This window comes from Harmonia axyridis, chromosome 1, assembly GCF_914767665.1.
Source record: "Harmonia axyridis chromosome 1, icHarAxyr1.1, whole genome shotgun sequence".
NCBI classification, from domain to species: Eukaryota; Metazoa; Arthropoda; class Insecta; order Coleoptera; family Coccinellidae; genus Harmonia; species Harmonia axyridis.
Window position 1 is genome coordinate 85,690,850 of NC_059501.1, and position 18,984 is coordinate 85,709,833.

Genomic DNA, 18,984 nt, shown 5'->3' on the forward strand with positions numbered 1-18,984 from the left:
TCCGATATATCCCTCTTGTGACCCACAAATATAGCTTCAGACTGAACACATACAGGGCCAATGTCCAGAACTACCCAGCATATGAAGCACTATTCTGGGTCAACCAGTTTCTGAAATCTGAAAAAGTGATCGTTCCTAGATCCGCCAATAGAGCACACGATCTCCTTGGTGATTATTTCTCAGGATTCACAACAAAACATCATACGTCATTCCAAATAACGAAACGAAACATTGGCTCAACAGAACATCGGATAACGGAACCCCGTTCATCCCAACCCCAGCGACATTTCCGCCGACAACAAACGTCCTAATGCCCGTTCTCCATCTGACGGACATCCTCGGAGACTTTTCAGACAAACGGCCCCCTCTACACTAATTAACGCGCAGCTTTGCCGCCCCAACCCCCGCTAAGAGCCTAATCCATTTCGGGCCGACTGTAGCTACAACAAACAACAACAACAAACGTCCAGTGACGTGGGACGAGGGGCGGCAAATCTCCGGGCATACGCCGACCTCGTTACGATTTCACGAGGCGTAAGGCCCGGCGTACACGTGACAAAGAAGTCCCGTTGCATAATTGATGGCGGGGGCATTTTGGAGATCAAAACTGGACGTTGTGCCGTTGGAACCCGTTATTGTGGCTGTGGACCCGTGATTAATCGCGAAAGGGAGGGGACCAGAGTTAGGGCCCTGCGGGAGGCCCTTGTTTGTTGCGGGGCTCCGGGTCCGAATGCGTGATTACGCCAAATGGGAATATACAGAGAGTGGACGTAAAAGTGACGTTGCGTCGATAATAAATGGAACGTTTTGTCTTCGTCGCGCATGTAAACCGTTATTTAAATACTATATTTTGAGATAAGGCAAGAGAAATACGAGTCTAACGTTCATCAGTGACATCTAGGATGTCCAGAAGTCCATATATTGCTAATCAAACAATAAAAAGATTAGATTTAGGTTTGAAGGGGTCCATTAATCTGCGAACTAATTGTGCCTCCAACAGAGCTATTCTCTATTACGTAGTCTACAGCTCGCCCTCCAGTTCCAGAGTTCTAATGACTCCAGTATCTGGAGTGGCTGCAAAGAGGCTGCTTCCTCAATTCTACAAGTTTCTTGACGAAAGAAGATTTTGCGTTGGCTAGAGATGGTGAGGCATTCCGTTACCAGGTGAGAGTCTTTCTCGTTCCCACAGAATCTGAAATTGTCATTTTCTGCTAGTCTCATTCTTCAGGTGCTTCCTGAGGGGACGATGTCCTGTGAGGAATCGAGTGAGTAGTCTTGCTACTATCCAGATACTCCTTGGATCTCGCAGTGTCAAAGTTACAAAGAAACATTTTGGAATTTTCCAACCCAGGAATATTCCGCCAGAGTTTTTTCTCTTTCGAGGTCTTTCCTCTCATGAAATTCTTTAGAATAATACTAATTGAAGAATTGGTACTATTCGATTTTCACCTTTATTATTCACCAAATGAACCATCTTTCATATTGCCAATCCTGCCACCTGTAAATTTTGTGGATGCAACCCTGAAGGAGTATAAGGAAAGGTTTTCAACTCCATCAAGATGATCTCCACAAAATTTGGATGTGGCGAGATTTTTAATGGAAAATTTGACACTGACACTGACACCAGGAGCTTTTGAGGGCTCGTTCAATCATTCGCCTATTGTACCGGTACAGGCCACACAAGTGTATATGATATTTACTATAAGATCATTGTTGTTAGTTATTTCGAGTCGTGATGATACGATCCTCCTGATCCTCGAAAAGTTGCCGGATTCATTACTAAAGTAACTTGGTAAATATATTTCGTCCCATTTATATTTGCCTAATAACAAGTACTTAGATGCTATAATTAACAAATGGAAGGTATTAACAAGCCGGTGCTATGAACGAGTGGTCTCTCTTTTCTCCTGTTTAAGTACTTGAAGAGTTTATCTGCCTCATAATAAGAATATCTGGAAGAGTTTTCTTGATAAAAGCTCTCTTAAATGTCTACACAAGGCTCAGAAGACCAAGGGGGAGCTTTTTGAATTATATAGATAGATAATAACCTAGATTGTCTTTATCTTAACCCATAAACGCCACAACGATAGAGCAGTCGATCGAGACCAATTCAGAGCTGAAGGTTGATTTGCTCTTGTTACAAACATAACGCAATTCTATGCTGACACCTAAAATTGTCCAACATGGCTTCACTATATGACTTCAATTGAAATATATCTCTATAGCACCCACACTTAGCTATGTTATTTAGATCGTGTTGTAAAACTGAAAGGTCCAACATTTGGTGGCTGAATTGATTCTCTTATGGAACATTCAAATCTCCTGCTTCCACGTATATTTTATGTTTCAAGGTCCCCTTAGGATCTGTGATAGGGTTGGTTGGGTTAAAACATTCTTGATGCGATAAGATCGAATTTGGCCGCTGTACTCACAATTGGCGATATTGAGTTAGTTCCGTTCACTCTAACTAAGTCTGATGATTCGTGTGTTCTTTCAGAAAACCCCGCAAAATCAGGTCCAAGAGGACGACACGACGTGTCACCTTCTCGTTGATGACATCTACTGCACTGGAGGCATCTTTACGCTGGGTGGTTGCGGAAATAAGAGCCTCCCCTTCGATACTGCCTGGCAGCAAAGGGCCCCCACGATGAAGGGGGACCTACTGGGCGACTGCCCGGTGAAGAACCAGAACGACATATATTTCCTGGAGACCAACATCAAATCAGAGGTGAGATTATATATCCTTATGCAACTAGAGAATTCTTCGATCGATATTTCCTGTGTGTGATACTCTGTCTTATGTTTCACATGAGTTCAAGGTTGAAGAAAGTACTCATTTTACCGTATTTTTTTTTTCAGAGTTCAAATCTAGCCAATCTTTTTGCTCCAACAAATGATACGAGGGCGACGGAAATGTTCAAATATAAGCCACGACCAAAATTAAAACAGAAGATGTATCCTACTCTAGAGGTGAGCAATATATTCTCATAACGTAATGCATGAAGTTTAGAGAACATAACTTAATTCCAATTTACTTCACACTCTTGACCTGGTGAATCTTGTTTTTGCTTTTGTGTATCACCTTATCAATTTAATTTATTGATTTCAACTTTAACATCATGATAATTATCAAGTTAGTGTACTCATATGCCTTGTAGGTAGGATTGATAAAATGACTTCTTTGGCTTATGTACTTCATGTCATGCAGATGTTAATCTCGAAACGCCATCTGCCGAATGAAAACCTCTAAACTCTGGTCTGAATCCCAGTCGCTCACTTATTCTTCGTGTTTTTTCTTCAGTTTTTCGTACAGAACAAATCGACGAGCGACAGTCAAACGAACGAACCAAAAAGCAGAAGCGATTCCTGCAACGAAAAGACCCCCAAGGAAGATCAGGAGCCCGGTCCTAGCGCTTCCAGCCCCTCCGAGAGCAGGAGGAACAGCCTGGACCTCTACAGGGAGGCAGCTTCCATACTGGGATTGACCTGTCAACTGACTGACGATTGCGATTGCCTGGAGTGTCAGGTTAGCTCTTTTATTTCTGCTATCATGACAATAGAAATTTGTTTCACTGATTTTCACATCATATTCATATCATTTAACAATTGATAAAAAGAATCTCACTTGATCTTCGTATTTAAAAAATTATTTCTCTAATTCTGTGGTTATTCCGTTCATTCTTCCACATCTTGTAGAACAAAATCGTGCGAGAATATATCAGAAACGCACAGTTTTCATGGTTATATTTTATTATTATTGTTGGTACTCCGAACTTTCCGCCACGGCTTTATCTGTCAATTCATCGATCAAATTTGAAATTTGCCTTAAAGAAATCAGTTCTGCCAACCAACATTTTTCAATGCAAAAATCACTAAATGATATTTATGGAAATATTTCATTAATTTCAATGAAAATGCAATGAATTAGAGAAAATAATGTATAATACTTGTACAGAAGGCTCATTCTACCACTCGTTCATTCAAAAACTCGCCACTTCGTGGCTTGTTTTTGAATTTTGAACTCGTGGAAGAATATCAATGCCTTCTGCACTTGTATTATAAATAACTATTTTGAAATTCTGCTATGATAACAGTTGTCCTTGCAAAAAACTTGACCTGCTTGGCCTCTTTAAACTTTGGTTACCCATTGGGTTTCATGTGGAATCAGTGATTTGTTCGTTGATCTTTTTCTTCTATTACCTAGATGAGGGAATCCTCAAATAGGGAGTTATTGAATTCCCAATAAAATATCCAATGATACTAGGTGATAAAGAAAAAGAGAATACCCAGTAATAATGAGTTTGGTAGGTACAACAATTTTTAGTCGGATTCTTCTAAGAGACAGGAACAAGAAGGAGAATACAAAGAAGAGAAAGGTCATGGCAAACGCTGACGAACGTGTTGGAAATTGATAGGGTGAAATGTTTTGAGAGTCTTATCGTGACAATAGACATCAATAGTTAGATATTGAGGGAAGAATAGAAAAGCCAGCAAGTTGTATGAAGGAGGAGATACAAATACAAGGGCCGATGGATGTAATGACGCCTGTCATCGAAGAAATAGGGAATAAGTTGTAGGAAAGAGGCAACTGGGATATTAGCGGCACTTGCATCTCAGTGACCTGTGAAATATGGAAGGCTAAAGATGATGCAAAACCGAGAAAAGGGAGACCACAACAAACTTGGGAGGACATGGTCGAGAGAGAGAGATCGAGAATAAAGCGGAAGAAGCTCATTAAGTTCTCAAGGCTAACATTGCTGTAATGAATTCATCAGTACTGGGTGTTCTTTTTTCCATATCATGTGTTTTTGGTTGAATCGATCAACTGTAATTCTATTAAATTGGGATAATGAAACACCGGATTTCTTAACTAATATATTGAATTTGGCTGTACAAGTTACGTGTTTATAAGGTAACAGCTACGAGCGTACTGAATATGATACCCCGATTTCCTGGGGATGTTAAGTGTCGCTTTGGATTTTGCATACCAAAGCGCAATCCAGGTCCCTGATTGGTCCACGTCTTTGTTCCTTGCCCTAAGATGTGACTTCAGGATGACCATATGTAGCGCCAAGGATGCTCTTGTTCTATTTTTAGCCCTCGCTGTACCTGCTGGGGTTGGTTTTTCGACCTAAATGCGTTTTTCTGAATATTCAATTGCCCGTAAAGTTTGCGTGAAATTCACTTGACGCAACATCATGTATATTTTCAAATGAATCTTTTTAAGGCAGTAATCCAACTTCCAACCAACTAACACCTCCTCCTCTGTTTCAGTGTCACTATTTCGACTTCGACGAAGACGTCGACTTCTCAGCGACCGGTGGAGAGTACCTGATCACCTCGGGGGTGTCGGGGACGTCGTCCACTTGCTGCATCCAATAACCGCCGACGTCACGTGATTGCGAGCGCACGAACACTTGCCACACCTCGACCGGAGTGATTATAACCTTTTTCCGCTGTCTGATTTCATGTGATATGTCGTTTTTCCGGAGCCTACTTGTACCTTTCCGAACGAAAATATATGATCGAACTTTGGTCGGAGCTAGAGCTTGATTTGAGTTGGGGTTTTGAGCAAGGGTATTTGGTTTGAGGGTGTTAGATGGGTTTTACCAGATATCGGCAAAGTTTTCCTCGTTATGTAACTAGAGAGGAGCGATACCGTGATTTCTAGATCACGTTGTGAAACGTGAACGTTACTTTATGATATCAGTGAAATTAAAGCGTGACGTGATCATTGTTTAGGTTGCTTGTTATTAATATTTGTATGAATCACCCAAACCTTAGTTCGTTTATCTTTGCAACTCGAATTGGTCACTCTTATCATTCAAAGCAAAATTAATGGAAATATTATGAAAACATCCATTTTTCTTACATTTTCAACTCTTTTTCCTATTTCAGATATAGTTAGGAACGTAACAGAAGGATATCGATTTTTCAAATGTTTCCTCAAATTTGAAGAGGTGGTTTTGAAAGATAATTTCAACTTGCATAAATTACAAGTAGCATAATTTACATCAACTTTTGTGAAGAAAGCCCAAAGATTGCTGGTCTTTCGCCTGTCATTATTCTTTCGCCTATTATGATTATGTCTCTGACGTGTTTTCGTTTATTTTTTATAATACAGAGTACCATTTATTGCTCCAGTCGGCAACTTCAATATAGAAAGAATTTCTCTGGGGTTGTTTATCAAAGATAAGCATAAAATTAGAATTTTATTGCCACCACCAATTATGCAGTAATTCAGTAGTTATTATTTGTTTGTAGCAAGTATTTATTGTTTAACTAGTCCTACAAAAATACTTCCTAATGCAGGCGAAGTTGCCTACGATGCTGAGATTGTCATAAAAATATGCAATTATGTTAGTCGAAAAAGGTTCCGAAGCAGTTCAGGCTGCCTTCATAATTTACGATTGCAACGGACGATGATATGCCCTGAAAAGATCTGTGAAATGTTCAAACTGTGATCCCGTCACGCTCTGTATTCGTTTTTCGGAACCGTGACTACCTGTGACATGCTGATATCAGTGATTAAATCACAGTTCGTGAAATATCGCTCTTCTCTATATGTAACTGAAAAAATACAAAGAAGATAACATCATGCTGTCTTCAGAAGATAATTGTTGATCTCCTTGATGAACTTCACTCTTTATTAGGTGGAGCTCCTGTCCTTTTACACAATGGACATAATGTCATAATGAAGTTGTAGCAAACACACCCTAATCCAAAGAACCTTTATAAGACTTCAACGACTCGTTTCAACAACAATTTTGTCGTCTACACATCTACTAAAAGTTACTTACACAAATTTACAGAAATATCTACCAAGGGGTCTGAAACTACTCCCACCACTTAAACCATTTCCAATCAAATTACTGCATACTATTTTTCCTTGAAGATTTCAATACTTACCAATGTGCCAAAAAACTTCTCATTTAAATGAAAAAGAAAAAGCTAGTGGAGACGTATTTCATAATGTGATTGGTGCTGGGTTTAGCTGTAATGGAAGAAGTGGAGGCAGTTTGGGATCCCTTGCTATCTGGGATATCCTCTATTCGTGTTTCTTCAGGGATAAATCTTGTATTTGAAAAACTACAGCATCGATGCATAAGATATTGATTGTTGTTTCTTCATTCTCGTCTCTTATCTCCAATTAGCTCGAACTCTGAGCTTCGTTGATATCTCAGAGAGACCTAAGAGAGTCGGAAATAAGACATAACCTACATATGTATATGACTTTTCGTATGTCTTGAGGTGTATCCAGAAGAATTTGGAACTTCAATCAACTTATATTGGAATCTAAGAGGAGAAATACGGACCAAATCTAGGAGCCAAGAACTCTTTTTTAATTCATTAGACGTCCGATAAGTTCTCCTGATATTATCAGACATTGAGCATGTTTACATTCAAAATAAATCATAGGAATGAAAAGTGGTCACAATTTTGTGAATGATCAGATTTAGGTAAATTACACCCTTGGTATTATTATTTTATTCAGAAGATATAGCGCAGATCTGATCAGGGAAAATACTCCACAATGAAGAATTTGAGGGACTGGTTTAACTGTAGTAGTGTTCAATTGTTCAGGGCTGCAGTCAACATGGTCCGGATTGCTGTGATGATAGCTAACCTCCGATAGGAGATGCACTGCAAGAAGAAGAAGAAGAATTTGAAGACGATGGTGAGAACCATGAATGGGATTTAACCAGGTGAAGGCAATTAGAGAAATATTATAATTGGAAACGCATCGGCATATGAACTTATGCTAACGAAGCATATTGAGGAACTTGAAAGATTTTGACATAGATCTTTCGAACTCATGACAAAAATAGGAACAACTGGACAAACTTGAACTTGCATCAGTTTTACACGTGCTACTACAATAGCTAGAAAATCAGTGTGCCAAACATACATTCCTCTGGAACACCTCACGTTTTTTACCAAAGATATGTTTGTTTTCGGTGAATATGTCATGAGAATATCTATAAATTTTAATACTAATAAAAAAAGTTTCCGCCTTCTTTTCAGAGAAGAGAGGTCACAGTTTCCATTAGAAGAATGTATTAATTTTTTTTCTAACTAATATCTGGTAAAATCCACTACATACTTTTTATCAGGAATGTGATTTCCCAAATCAAATTTTAAGTGTTCCAAAAATGTGAAAAATATTCATTTAACGACCATGTTCAACAATTACAAATCGAATGTCAGTGGATAAAAAATTGGTCAACAATTTTTCAACGTAACAAAAACGTTTTTGTGATAATCTTAACTCGAAAAAATTTCTGAATTATTCACTGACAGCTCAAAACTCAGCTAGTAAAAGAAATATCATTGCTTTGGCACTTAATTCTTCGAGACTTACGTTTCATTCTGTAATGAGAAATATGAAGGAACTTGTGCTTGAAAAAATGTATGGTAACGTATCGCAATTAGAATTGAGAAAGAGAACCAAATTCGATCAATCATTTTCCACGTTTCCTTTCCAGGCTATTCTACAGAGTGTCCCTCCAAAGTGAAATCTCGTGTTGAATATTGTTTTTGTCGGACAATTTCTTTGATGTTTTTTAAATAAAAACGTATCTATATATTGTGATCTATAATCGGACACTCTGTACAGGTTTGTGTCGACAAAGTGACTCTCCATCTATGAAACTTTCAATAAATCACGAAAAACTCGATGGTATTCAAAGATTTTATAGCACATACTATCTTGGGTACTCTATACTATAACGTTTAAGATGTACAGGGTGTTTCACGTAAATGGGTAACCGGATGTTGTGGCTTATCGTTCAAGCAAAATTGAAAAGTGACCCATCAATATGATAGTATTTTTCACGGGCTATCAAAATTAGTTATTGGAAAACTATCGAACTATCATTGAAACTTATTGAGGAAAAACCGTTTTGCAAAAAAAAAATGTTTTGCAAATTTTACTGGTTTTCAAAATGAGAAGGTCTATAGACAAATCCTCACCAATGGTTTCTTCATTTGAATAGGTCACTTTTCAATATTGCTCAAAGGATAAGCCACAAAATCCAGTGACCCGCTTACGTGAAACACCCTGTACCTACGTCTATGGAAACATGAAATATTTATGTTGGATTTCGAAAGATTCTTATACCAGTTGATAATCTGATTTTATGAATGTAATATATGAACTGAATAAATCATTCTGAATGTTGAGAATATCATTGTCCTAAACCTCATCACCATAGTCGTAAATAAGGAAAATGAAAGAAAGGGATCGAATAAGAAAGAATAAACAACAAACTATTTGATCCACCTATACATTCATTTTCTAAAATATTTATAAAATAACTTGTAAATGAGTTTGAAGGCATCATGAAGTCCACTCAAATAATAATTAAAATTCGAAGTATACAGTTTCCTTAAAAAACTAATGAACACTCAAAAACAGTAACAAAATAATAGTGAAACAATGAGTCACAGTACAACTGTAATCCAGAATGATGATTAGTTTTTCAGTGATGTTTATTTTTTTTTTCATTGAAATTCGATTAGCTTCACACACTTGTTACCCTATTGAGGTAAATTTCAGCTCAAAATTCGTTTTTCTTGGATTTTACAGATTGCTGACTGACATAACAAAAATACAAACATAACGCTTACAAAATACGAGAACTACCAAAAATATTGTGTGCTTTCACAAACAATGTGCATATCTACACAAAAATAAGAATTGAAGTCAACATATCTCGATAACACATGAACAAAAATAAAAGTCTAAAACTATTAATAGTGGTTCCCATCATATTGGGATACTTTAAAATACGATTTATTCTTTTTTTTAGACACATAGACAGTGATAAGTATATTAGATTTCATACTTTTAAAGCTATATAGTAGACAGTTCTGCCATTATACACGTTGAATATAACCAAATCGAAGTAACCATAAGAATGCCAAATTATTAGAATAATGAAATATGATTTTTTGGTCTTTCACATAAATATCGAAGAAAAAAATATGAAATGAATGTTTATAGTCCGTTCAGGAAATATTGACATCCCAAGCAGCTGTGGAAAATAATTCACGATACAAACCCGAATTCTGCAAATGAAGATGTTATCGAATGAACCATTACCATTAATTTCGAATTTCCACAGCCTTCCGGGATGTAAATAATTACTGAACGGACTATATGTATCTAGACAAAAAAAAATTTCTTAGTGTAAAATTCCGCTTCATAGTTGTTGACATTCCTGTTAATTTGATCTACGTGTATGGTACATTTAAAATCAAAGAAAAATCGGTAAAAAAATAATGTCCCTCAACTCTGAAATCACGCTAAGAGATATAATTTATACTTATATTGAATAACAACAATATTTTTTTACCAAATTTCTCATAGAGAACCAGAGAGAATGAAACATTCCTGCAACTAAAAGAAACAAAGTATTTGATTGACCCGATCTTCACTTGATGAAAATTCATTTCGAATCGAAAATGAATTAACAGTTTTTATTTTTTCACTCTTTTATTCAATAAATTATAATTTTTGGCTATACAGGAGCTTCAGATTTGACACTTTTATAAATGAAATTTTTAAAATGAAACTTCCAATTGAATATACAATTGTAATTGATCAATTTTAAAAATGAAATTAAAAAACTGTTATTTATTTTCGATAGAAATATCAATCATTTGTATTAACCAAAGAAATTGTGTATAAAAAGGTAAATATTCGATTCCATTCGCCCTGGTGAAGAAAATAATTAGACATACTCCTCCAAAAATAATCTTTTTTCTGCTTTGACTTCTGAAGCGTATGCTCCAATCACCTTTTGACTTATTTTTCGTTCCTTACAGAATGTTGCAAACACTTCCTTGCATAGCTTCGTTGATAAACATTGGCGTACCAGCACCTAGTCCACCATCAGATTTTTCGTGTTCGGTTCTTTCTGAATAGTCAAAGTAACGACTCTGGCACTCGCAACATCTGTATAACAAGAAAAAACAATGTAATCTTCAAAATACGACTAAGAGTGTTAAAATTTCGAGATTTTTTCGGTTTTTTCTGCATAGCTATTTCAGTTTTTGAGATATTGTAATGAAATTTGGAATATAGGTTACGTTTTAGTGTTCACATCATCCAGAATGACGAGTGATTGTAACAATCTGTAGGGAGATATTTTTTCAGGGGTCAAACTCTTTTTTGTCTCATAAACTTTTTTGTAGTCCGCCGCTGATGGATTCTAACATAAGAAATGTGTTCTTTATTTCTTCATAATTTTTTTTTATCTTTTGTGGTTTTCCGCATCTGCAATCGTTATCGACGAAAAAGTAAAAAAATTTTTTGTAATTCATTATTTTCAACAAAAGGTTAATTATCTCAATAAAAAGAAAAACCTTTAGGTACTTGGTTTGTGATCTAAATCACAACATTTTCTAATAATGAACCTATATTTCAAACAGAGTAAGGAATATACAGGGTGCTCACCTGCAGTCGTCAGACATTTTACAAGTTAGACCGAACTGTTTTGCCACAGCCTTGTAAAACTCTTTGCTCGAGGTGTGCACTATCACTGGTCCATTTGTAGGCGTGGATGCTACATTCTCCTCATCTTCACAGTAGGGGTAGTCAGTACACTGCGATTTGAGAAAATCATAATATAATGGTTTGGTAAATGAACTATATAACCGGTGTTTTTTTCGAGGTATATAACTTTAAGTTGGCATTACTGTTCAAGATGACGACCGATTTAACAGCTGTCAAATGATTTATTCTCTGTTTGATTTGGCAATTCATCATGAATAGACTCACGCCTGAACAACGCTTGCAAATAGTGCAATTTTATTTCGAAAATAATGGTTCTGTGCGGAATATGTATTGCGCACTACGTCCATTTTATTTTGTTTAGCGATGAAGCGCACTTCTGGTTGAATGGCTTCGTCAACAAACAAAACTGCCGCATTTGGAGTGAAGCTAATCCTCAAGTGTATGTCGAAACACCGTTACATCCAGAAAAACTGACTGTTTGGTGCGCTTTATGGGCTGGTGGAATCATTGGTCTGTACTTCTTCAAAAACGATGATGGCCAGAACGTTACAGTCAATGGTGATCGGTATAGAGCCATGATTATTAACTTTTTCATTCCTGAATTGAACAAACATGATGTCCAGGAGCTGTGGTTCCAACAAGACGGCGCAACATGTACACAACTCGTGCCACAATCGATTTATTGAAAGACACGTTTGGTGACTGCCTAATTTCACGTTTTGGACTTGTGAATTGGCCTCTAAGATCTTGTGATTTAACACCGCTAGACTACTTTCTGTGGGGCTATGTAAAGTCATTGGTCTATGCGGATAAGCCACAAACCCTTGACCATTTGGAAGACAACATTCGCCGTGTTATTGCCGATATACGGCCACAACTGTTGGAAAAAGTCATCGAAAATTGGACGTCCAGATTGGACTACATCCGAGCCAGCTGTGGCGGTCATATGCCAGAAATCATATTTGAAATGTAATGCCACAAAATTATCTTGCGGATAAATAAAATTCATGTCAATCGAATAATCCATCGTTGTTTTATTGCAATTTAAAGTTCTATAGCTCTAAAAAAAACACCTTTTAAATAAGTACATAATGGTCGGGTTAGTTTCACAATTAAATTAAGGCATAGTCATAAACGCCTCAATCGATTTTTTTTAATCTCTTGGGAAAATTTTCAAAGGCTTTGAATGGATATCATTTCAAAAAATGAACTTTAATCCTTGTGATTGAGGGAAGAGAAATTATAAATTTAATGGGTGTATGCACTCAGCCTGTACTGGTGGCACATTAATAATGTAGATCATTCTGAAATAATTCAAAAACTCAATTCAGTAGGGATTTTGCATTTGAGCCATCTATACACACTTAATCGAACTGACAATTCCAGCTGCCATTCACTTTAAGAATCCTGTAACATGTACGTCACTACAACAACTTAGTTTAAGCTACTGACTCTAGATGTCGGAAATCAATTCCAAAATTTAAATTTTGATGAATACGCTATCTGAATGCGCATCCATCCAATACGTTTATGTATGTTTTGATAAATTTGTGAAAAAAATGTTTGATCAAATAAAGGGAATTTCCATGCTGAATACCAGTCTGCAATCAATATTTTCTAGAAGGAATTCTCAACAGAGATATACTGTGTTCTGTGAGATATTTCGAAAAAAATTGATCTCAAGTCATGAAGAATTTTCTGACGATCAGATTGGCAAAAATTGAGATAATTCGAATTTGTAAACGAATGGTTTCAGATCGGCTTCAGAATTTGATAGTATAAAGAATTTTTCATGCTAAATCTCTATTTACAATCAGTTCCTTCCATGAAGACCCCTAATTATTAAGCCTGACCTAAGAATTATGGTTCAAAACTTTTTTCTTGTCGAATAAGCCAAAAAGAATTTATATCTTGAAAAATTTTTTATGTTGAATACTTCCTCACACACCCCAAAACTGAGATATTCTGATTTTTTTCTAGGTGGGAACAAAAAGGTATTCAATTTTTTCTTATTCGAATTTTAATCAGTTGATTTTTTCGGAAAAACCTTGGGCAAATTTGGAGAACAAAATTATGGTTTTAAAATCCGACAGAGGCAGTAATTAAGTATATCGAATACGGATCTACAATAATTTCTGTCAAAAAGATCGAGCTATTTCGAATTTTATGGAAAAAAATTTAAAAGACATACCTGCTCCTCTAAGACATAGTCGTAGGGAGGCGGTGGGCTGCAAGGCACATCGTCGTCGTTTCCGGCTATCTCGGCAGCTTCCAAGATGTCTTCCGGCAGATCGTCCCCAGGAATGCTAGATTCGTTGTCGGATTCCATCGATATATTATCCGAACTTCGAATAGACAAGTTCGACATTGCTTTTTTGGAGTCTAAGGGCGCCAGCTTAAGTTTTTATGGGCAATAATAGCAAGTTTTTCAGATGATATTGTTGGTTCTTAGATATGGCTTTCAGTCTTTTCTGAAAGAAAGTTCTGGATATTGATATTCGTATATTTTCATATAATGTATAATAAATATATGGTGGATGCGCTAAGCTACAGATTATTCGCAAATGTATTCCTGTTCGATTTTAATATTCATGTTATGATATTCGTCATATGTTAAAAAATATCAGGGTAATGTAGCAACTTATTTCAACAATAAAAATTGCATCAGATATTTCTGGATTAATCGTAACTAATTACAATAATTTATGTGGTGGATGCGCTACTGTACACATTTTCTTTATGTTGTTGTCGTTGAATTTATTGTATTGTGATTCTTTAGGAATGAAGGTCAATGAGATATATCAACAATAATCCACAAAAACCACATCAAAACTTCCATTCAGAGTAGTTATAAGTAGGTATATTTGTGTAGGATGTTCCAAATGAAATCAATTTGAGTGTTATATACAATTTTGTTGTGCCTCATTCTGCTTTTCCTCCCTTAAAGAAAATATTGAATTCCTATCATTCAATGACAAATGACATATTGCAGATAACTCAAATTATAGCAATTATTTTCCTGCTGTTCAAATATTGAAAATCGTTCACGATAAACTGAGAGTATAGTTAGTAGTCAAAAATATGGCGCAATCATATTCAATTTTTTCACGTAAATATCACTTTCATGATAATCGCAAACAAATGAGGAACACACAATTCTTCCCTTTTCGAATATTACTCATTACTTTTTAGATATTCCTTATGTTGACATATCACCTCTAATGAAATATTCAATAGAAAATAAACAATTCAATACCTGCCCATCCCCAAACACAAAATATCATTTACAAGCATAGGAAATGTTGATAAACTCACCCTTAATATATAAAGTAAGGGAATTCCAAAAATAACGAGGGGTTTTTAGCAAAAGCTGTTGTATATTTGCCGATTTAGCAGGATATAAACTGGAAATACTTGGGAAAAACTGGGTTATATTATGTAGTATCGATTATTTAAAAACCCTCAAGCCCAATTCAGTATTTACCGATTGTAAAGGTGGCGCTGCAAGCTAAAATTGATCTGAATGCTTTTCAAGCCATTTCTACGCGAGTAGTATTTATTTTTGTCATTTTCTTGGAAGAATTTACATAAGAATTTTGAATGAATCTCAATAAGATGATATTAATGTGTATAACATTTAATAGTAGAAACTGTGATTTTTTAAGCTATTCTCACATAGATGGCGTTTTCCTTCTTTACAGATTCATTCATATATATGGAGCTCTGAAAATCAATAATTTCGTTGACATAGCTCATTCATTCATTCATTCATTCATTAAAGAATGGAGAGAAAACCCTTATTAATCAATACTCGACAACTATAAAATATCAATGCTGATTATAACGATTGAATCAATTACCTGTTCGTATTTCAATGATACATAAAATCATAAATTATTTGGTATATCTTAACTTAATACATATTTGATGAATATAAAGATTTGATCATACACAATATTCAAAATTAACGGGATTTAATTCCAAAATTATTTTCAGCTTATTTTCAACCAATTCTTCAATAGTTTCATATCCTTGAAGTACGTTGGGTCTATTCAAAAGTTGGCAAGATCATGTAAAATAAAATCTTCTGATTGAATATGATAGATTTTTCCAGAAAAATCTATCATATTCAATCAGAAGATTGAATGATGTCATACCAGTATGACATCATTCTCGATCGAATAAATTGGGATAGTCGCAAAAAAACTTCTTGTTCCACTTGACAACTTTTAACGTCAAAATATCTGTGTTCGATTTGACAGGACACGTAAACAGAAGAATCGATATTGGAAGGTAGAATCTGCTCCTATTAGAATATTTTAGTTTTATCAATATGAATTTGTAAATAGTGATTTAATAGTGAATTGTAAAAATGGCTAGCCCTAGGACTCGTCGGGTACTACAGGAATTAAAACCCCATGATGAAAACGATAAATGTTTCGAATGTGGCACTCATAACCCCCAGTGGGTTTCTGTAACATATGGTATATGGATATGTTTAGAATGCTCTGGGAAACACAGGAGCTTAGGAGTTCACTTATCGTTCGTAAGATCCGTTACCATGGACAAATGGAAAGATTTAGAACTAGAAAAGATGAAAGTTGGTGGTAACAGAAACGCCAGAGTGTTCTTCGAAGCTCAACCGGATTATGATGATAGATGGCCAATACAACAAAAATACAACACTAAAGCTGCTGCACTTTACCGAGATAAAATCTCGGCTATTGCTCAAGGTAAAAGTTGGGATATCAAAAAATCCCCTGCTCAGAACTATTCCCCAGGTCTGGTAACATCTACCTCAAGCCCAAATATTCGAAAGAGTGAATCAAATAATTCGGTATCAAGTGGTTATCAAAATTCTTATGATAATTATCAAGGAGGATATCAGAACTCATACAATGCAGGTGATATTAAAGACCAGAAAGAGGCTTTTTTCTCTAGGAAACAAGTAGAAAATGCTAGTAGACGAAGCGATTTACCACCTTCCCAAGGAGGGAAGTACAGTGGGTTCGGTTATACGATGGAAGCTCCACCTAGGAGTCAATCCCAAGAATTTGTAGATACTGCAATTTCATCTCTTGCCAGTGGCTGGTCATTCCTATCTTCATCCGCAACAAAGATCGCTAGTAAAGCCACAGAGAACGCAGTCAAATACGGAGGTATAGCAACGCAGAAAGTGGTGGATATTGGTGCTCATGTAGGTGAAAAAGTGAGGGAAGGAAGTCTGCTTGAAGACATGGGGACTCAAGTCAACAGATTGGCGCACAAGATGGGAGAACTCGGTAAAAATAGTTGGAAAAACGAATCCTCTAATAATACAAATAATGATTTTTATTCAGGGAACTACGGGCAGGTTAACGGCAGCAACGTTTCATCTCCTGGAGAGAATTCTTCGCTCTTCGGTAGCGGTAACTTAAGAGAAGACAACTGGAGTTGCGGCAGTCAGCAGGGGTCCAAAGCTTCCAGTCCCAAGAGCGGCGATTGGGAAGGCTTCAAATACCAAAGCGATGAGCATCAGAGCTATCAGTCCGGTTTCACCGATCCCCAGAGTAATGTAAGATCTCCTACCGAGGCTCAGAAATCTTCGAAAGGCGACAAAAGCAAAGAGAAGAAGAAAGGCCAATGGAACGACCAGTGGGGAGACGACGAACTGTGGGAGAGTTTGAACAAGTGATGTTACCTCTCTCTCTCTCAATTTATTGCATTTATTAGAATTATTCAAAATCTGTGTAATTAATAGACAATATATAACTTATACGTAAACATCAATTTTATATTATACTTTTGATCGTTGTCTTTGTTCAACCGAAGTTTTAGTCTATTATGATTTAGGAGGTTCTTATGATGGTTGCGATTCTATAAAGATTGTTGATATCATTGATGTGTTCTTTGGACTATTATGAGGAGGAAATTGATTTAAGAGATTATTAATTTTATTCTATGTGTCAACTATTTTTAAAAATGTAAATTTGAGAAATATACAACAATAAATACTGAAATCTGATTTGAATGGGTAGATTATTATTATGACAAAGATTGAAAATCTTGAATGAATTCCAAATAAGACAAAAATTTAGTTTATGAAACGGATAAATATAAAAAGTTTGATAAAATACATAGTTGATTTTTGATAATTGTTCATATATTTAGTAATTTAAATTCAAGGGAATATTTCTTTTCCTATAAGAAGAAAATAATCGAAATTGGTCTCTTGAAGTTTCAAATTATAGAAGTTATAGAAAAAATTCTGAAATTTATTGAGGTGTTCAGTACATCAAAGGTTTCGAAGCATTTTACCTGAAGTCTTATACTATAACAGAAAACAATAAATGTTGCGAAAGCAGAAAAAGCACCAACCCATTGAAAAAATCTAATGGATGCTCAAAAAAATTTTTTTACTTTGTGAAATTTTAATGTTAATAGTTATATAATTTGTATAAGTATGAGTTGGATATATAAGGAAATATTTAACATTTGCGTGAGCTCTCCTTTTTATCTCATTGAATATTTCAGTAATATAAATTGGATCAATAATCAATTAGGAATTCAAGTGACTTACATAGGCCTGTCCACTAGTGTCATAAATGTGCCTTGAATAAAATGCTAGAGACGAAGTATGAGGAGACGGAACTACAGCTAAAACAATATCACAAAAATGTTTGTGCTAACAGCTGATATTAAAAAGAGGGTTGTCAGATGATGAGAATTACTTCGATAGCCACCTTACAGCCTGGATTTATAAACGGAGGACTTTTTTCTTATATGCATATTTCGAAAATACCTATTTTTTACATTACCAACCTAAAATCCATTTGAGATCAAAAGATCTCATATGCTATGAAATTTATTGAACTTGACTAGTCACTTCTTTGACGGTCTTATAAAACTTTAGAACCAGATTTCAATCAAAAGAATGTTAGATTCAAAAACATTGCGAAATTTTCTATAAGGTTCATTGTTTCTTGTTTGAGCCCAGAATATCTCCATCGTACAATAAATATTAATATAAAGGTTTTTATTTTGGCTTTTGGTCACTTCTGAAGTTGTCATCTTTTGACATTTTAGGAGTAAAACTTACGCAATTGTTACAAATGAAACGATACACGTTCAACAATAATGTACTGGAATTGTTAATATTCATTACAAAAATGGAAAAAATGTTGCAGTCACAGTTCTCAAAACTGAATCACAGTTGGCTTGTCGTGAAGAACCTTCTCGGCCGGCAATAGTGAAGCAGGTGGAAAAATTTGAGGTGTTGGGACAAGTAGAAGATGCGAAGAATCTAAACCGTGTGCGTCCTTTGAGAACAACTAAGAAAATTGTTGCTGAAGTAGACCGTAGTGTTGACGAATACCCAGAAAATAAATATTCAAATATACTAGTTTCCTCTAAAAATATCAAAAAGGAAACTCTTATTGGGAAACCCTTTATTTTTACTAATTTGAATTGTTCAAATGATATTT

General features: G+C 35.6%; 3 protein-coding genes across 6 annotated transcripts in view; 2 read left to right on the forward strand and 1 right to left on the reverse strand.

Moving 5' to 3' along the window:
- Positions 1-5,541, forward strand: part of LOC123671676 — a 111,494-nt gene extending 105,953 nt beyond the window's left edge. For 2 of the 3 annotated variants that reach the window (XM_045605637.1, XM_045605636.1), the window contains exons 4-7: positions 2,498-2,728; positions 2,860-2,970; positions 3,302-3,526; positions 5,275-5,541. In XM_045605637.1, coding sequence (XP_045461593.1) covers positions 2,648-2,728; positions 2,860-2,970; positions 3,302-3,526; positions 5,275-5,382 — 525 coding nt within the window. In that variant the 5' untranslated portion in view covers positions 2,498-2,647 and the 3' untranslated portion in view covers positions 5,383-5,541. Of the gene's footprint in view, positions 1-2,497; positions 2,729-2,859; positions 2,971-3,301; positions 3,527-5,274 lie in introns of those variants that run through there. The other variant, XM_045605635.1, reaches the window with a different exon arrangement.
- Positions 5,542-8,920: 3,379 nt separating this feature from the next.
- Positions 8,921-14,994, reverse strand: LOC123671677. Its single transcript, XM_045605638.1, has 4 exons — positions 14,837-14,994; positions 13,713-13,992; positions 11,462-11,610; positions 8,921-10,960 (listed from the first exon to the last, which is right to left on the reverse strand). Exons 2-4 carry the CDS (start codon positions 13,887-13,889, stop codon positions 10,825-10,827), a joined length of 462 nt encoding a protein of 153 aa, XP_045461594.1. The 5' UTR covers positions 13,890-13,992; positions 14,837-14,994; the 3' UTR covers positions 8,921-10,824.
- Positions 14,995-15,765: 771 nt separating this feature from the next.
- On the forward strand, positions 15,766-17,525 carry LOC123671678 (ADP-ribosylation factor GTPase-activating protein 1). 2 transcript variants are annotated; one of them, XM_045605640.1, is made up of 2 exons: positions 15,767-16,803; positions 16,861-17,525. In XM_045605640.1, the coding sequence occupies exons 1-2, from the start codon at positions 15,894-15,896 to the stop codon at positions 17,193-17,195; spliced, it is 1,245 nt and encodes a 414-aa protein (XP_045461596.1). In that variant the 5' UTR covers positions 15,767-15,893; the 3' UTR covers positions 17,196-17,525. The 2 variants fall into 2 exon arrangements, with proteins under 2 accessions (XP_045461595.1, XP_045461596.1); XM_045605639.1 differs by having other exon boundaries at positions 15,766-17,525.
- Positions 17,526-18,984: the final 1,459 nt, after the last annotated feature.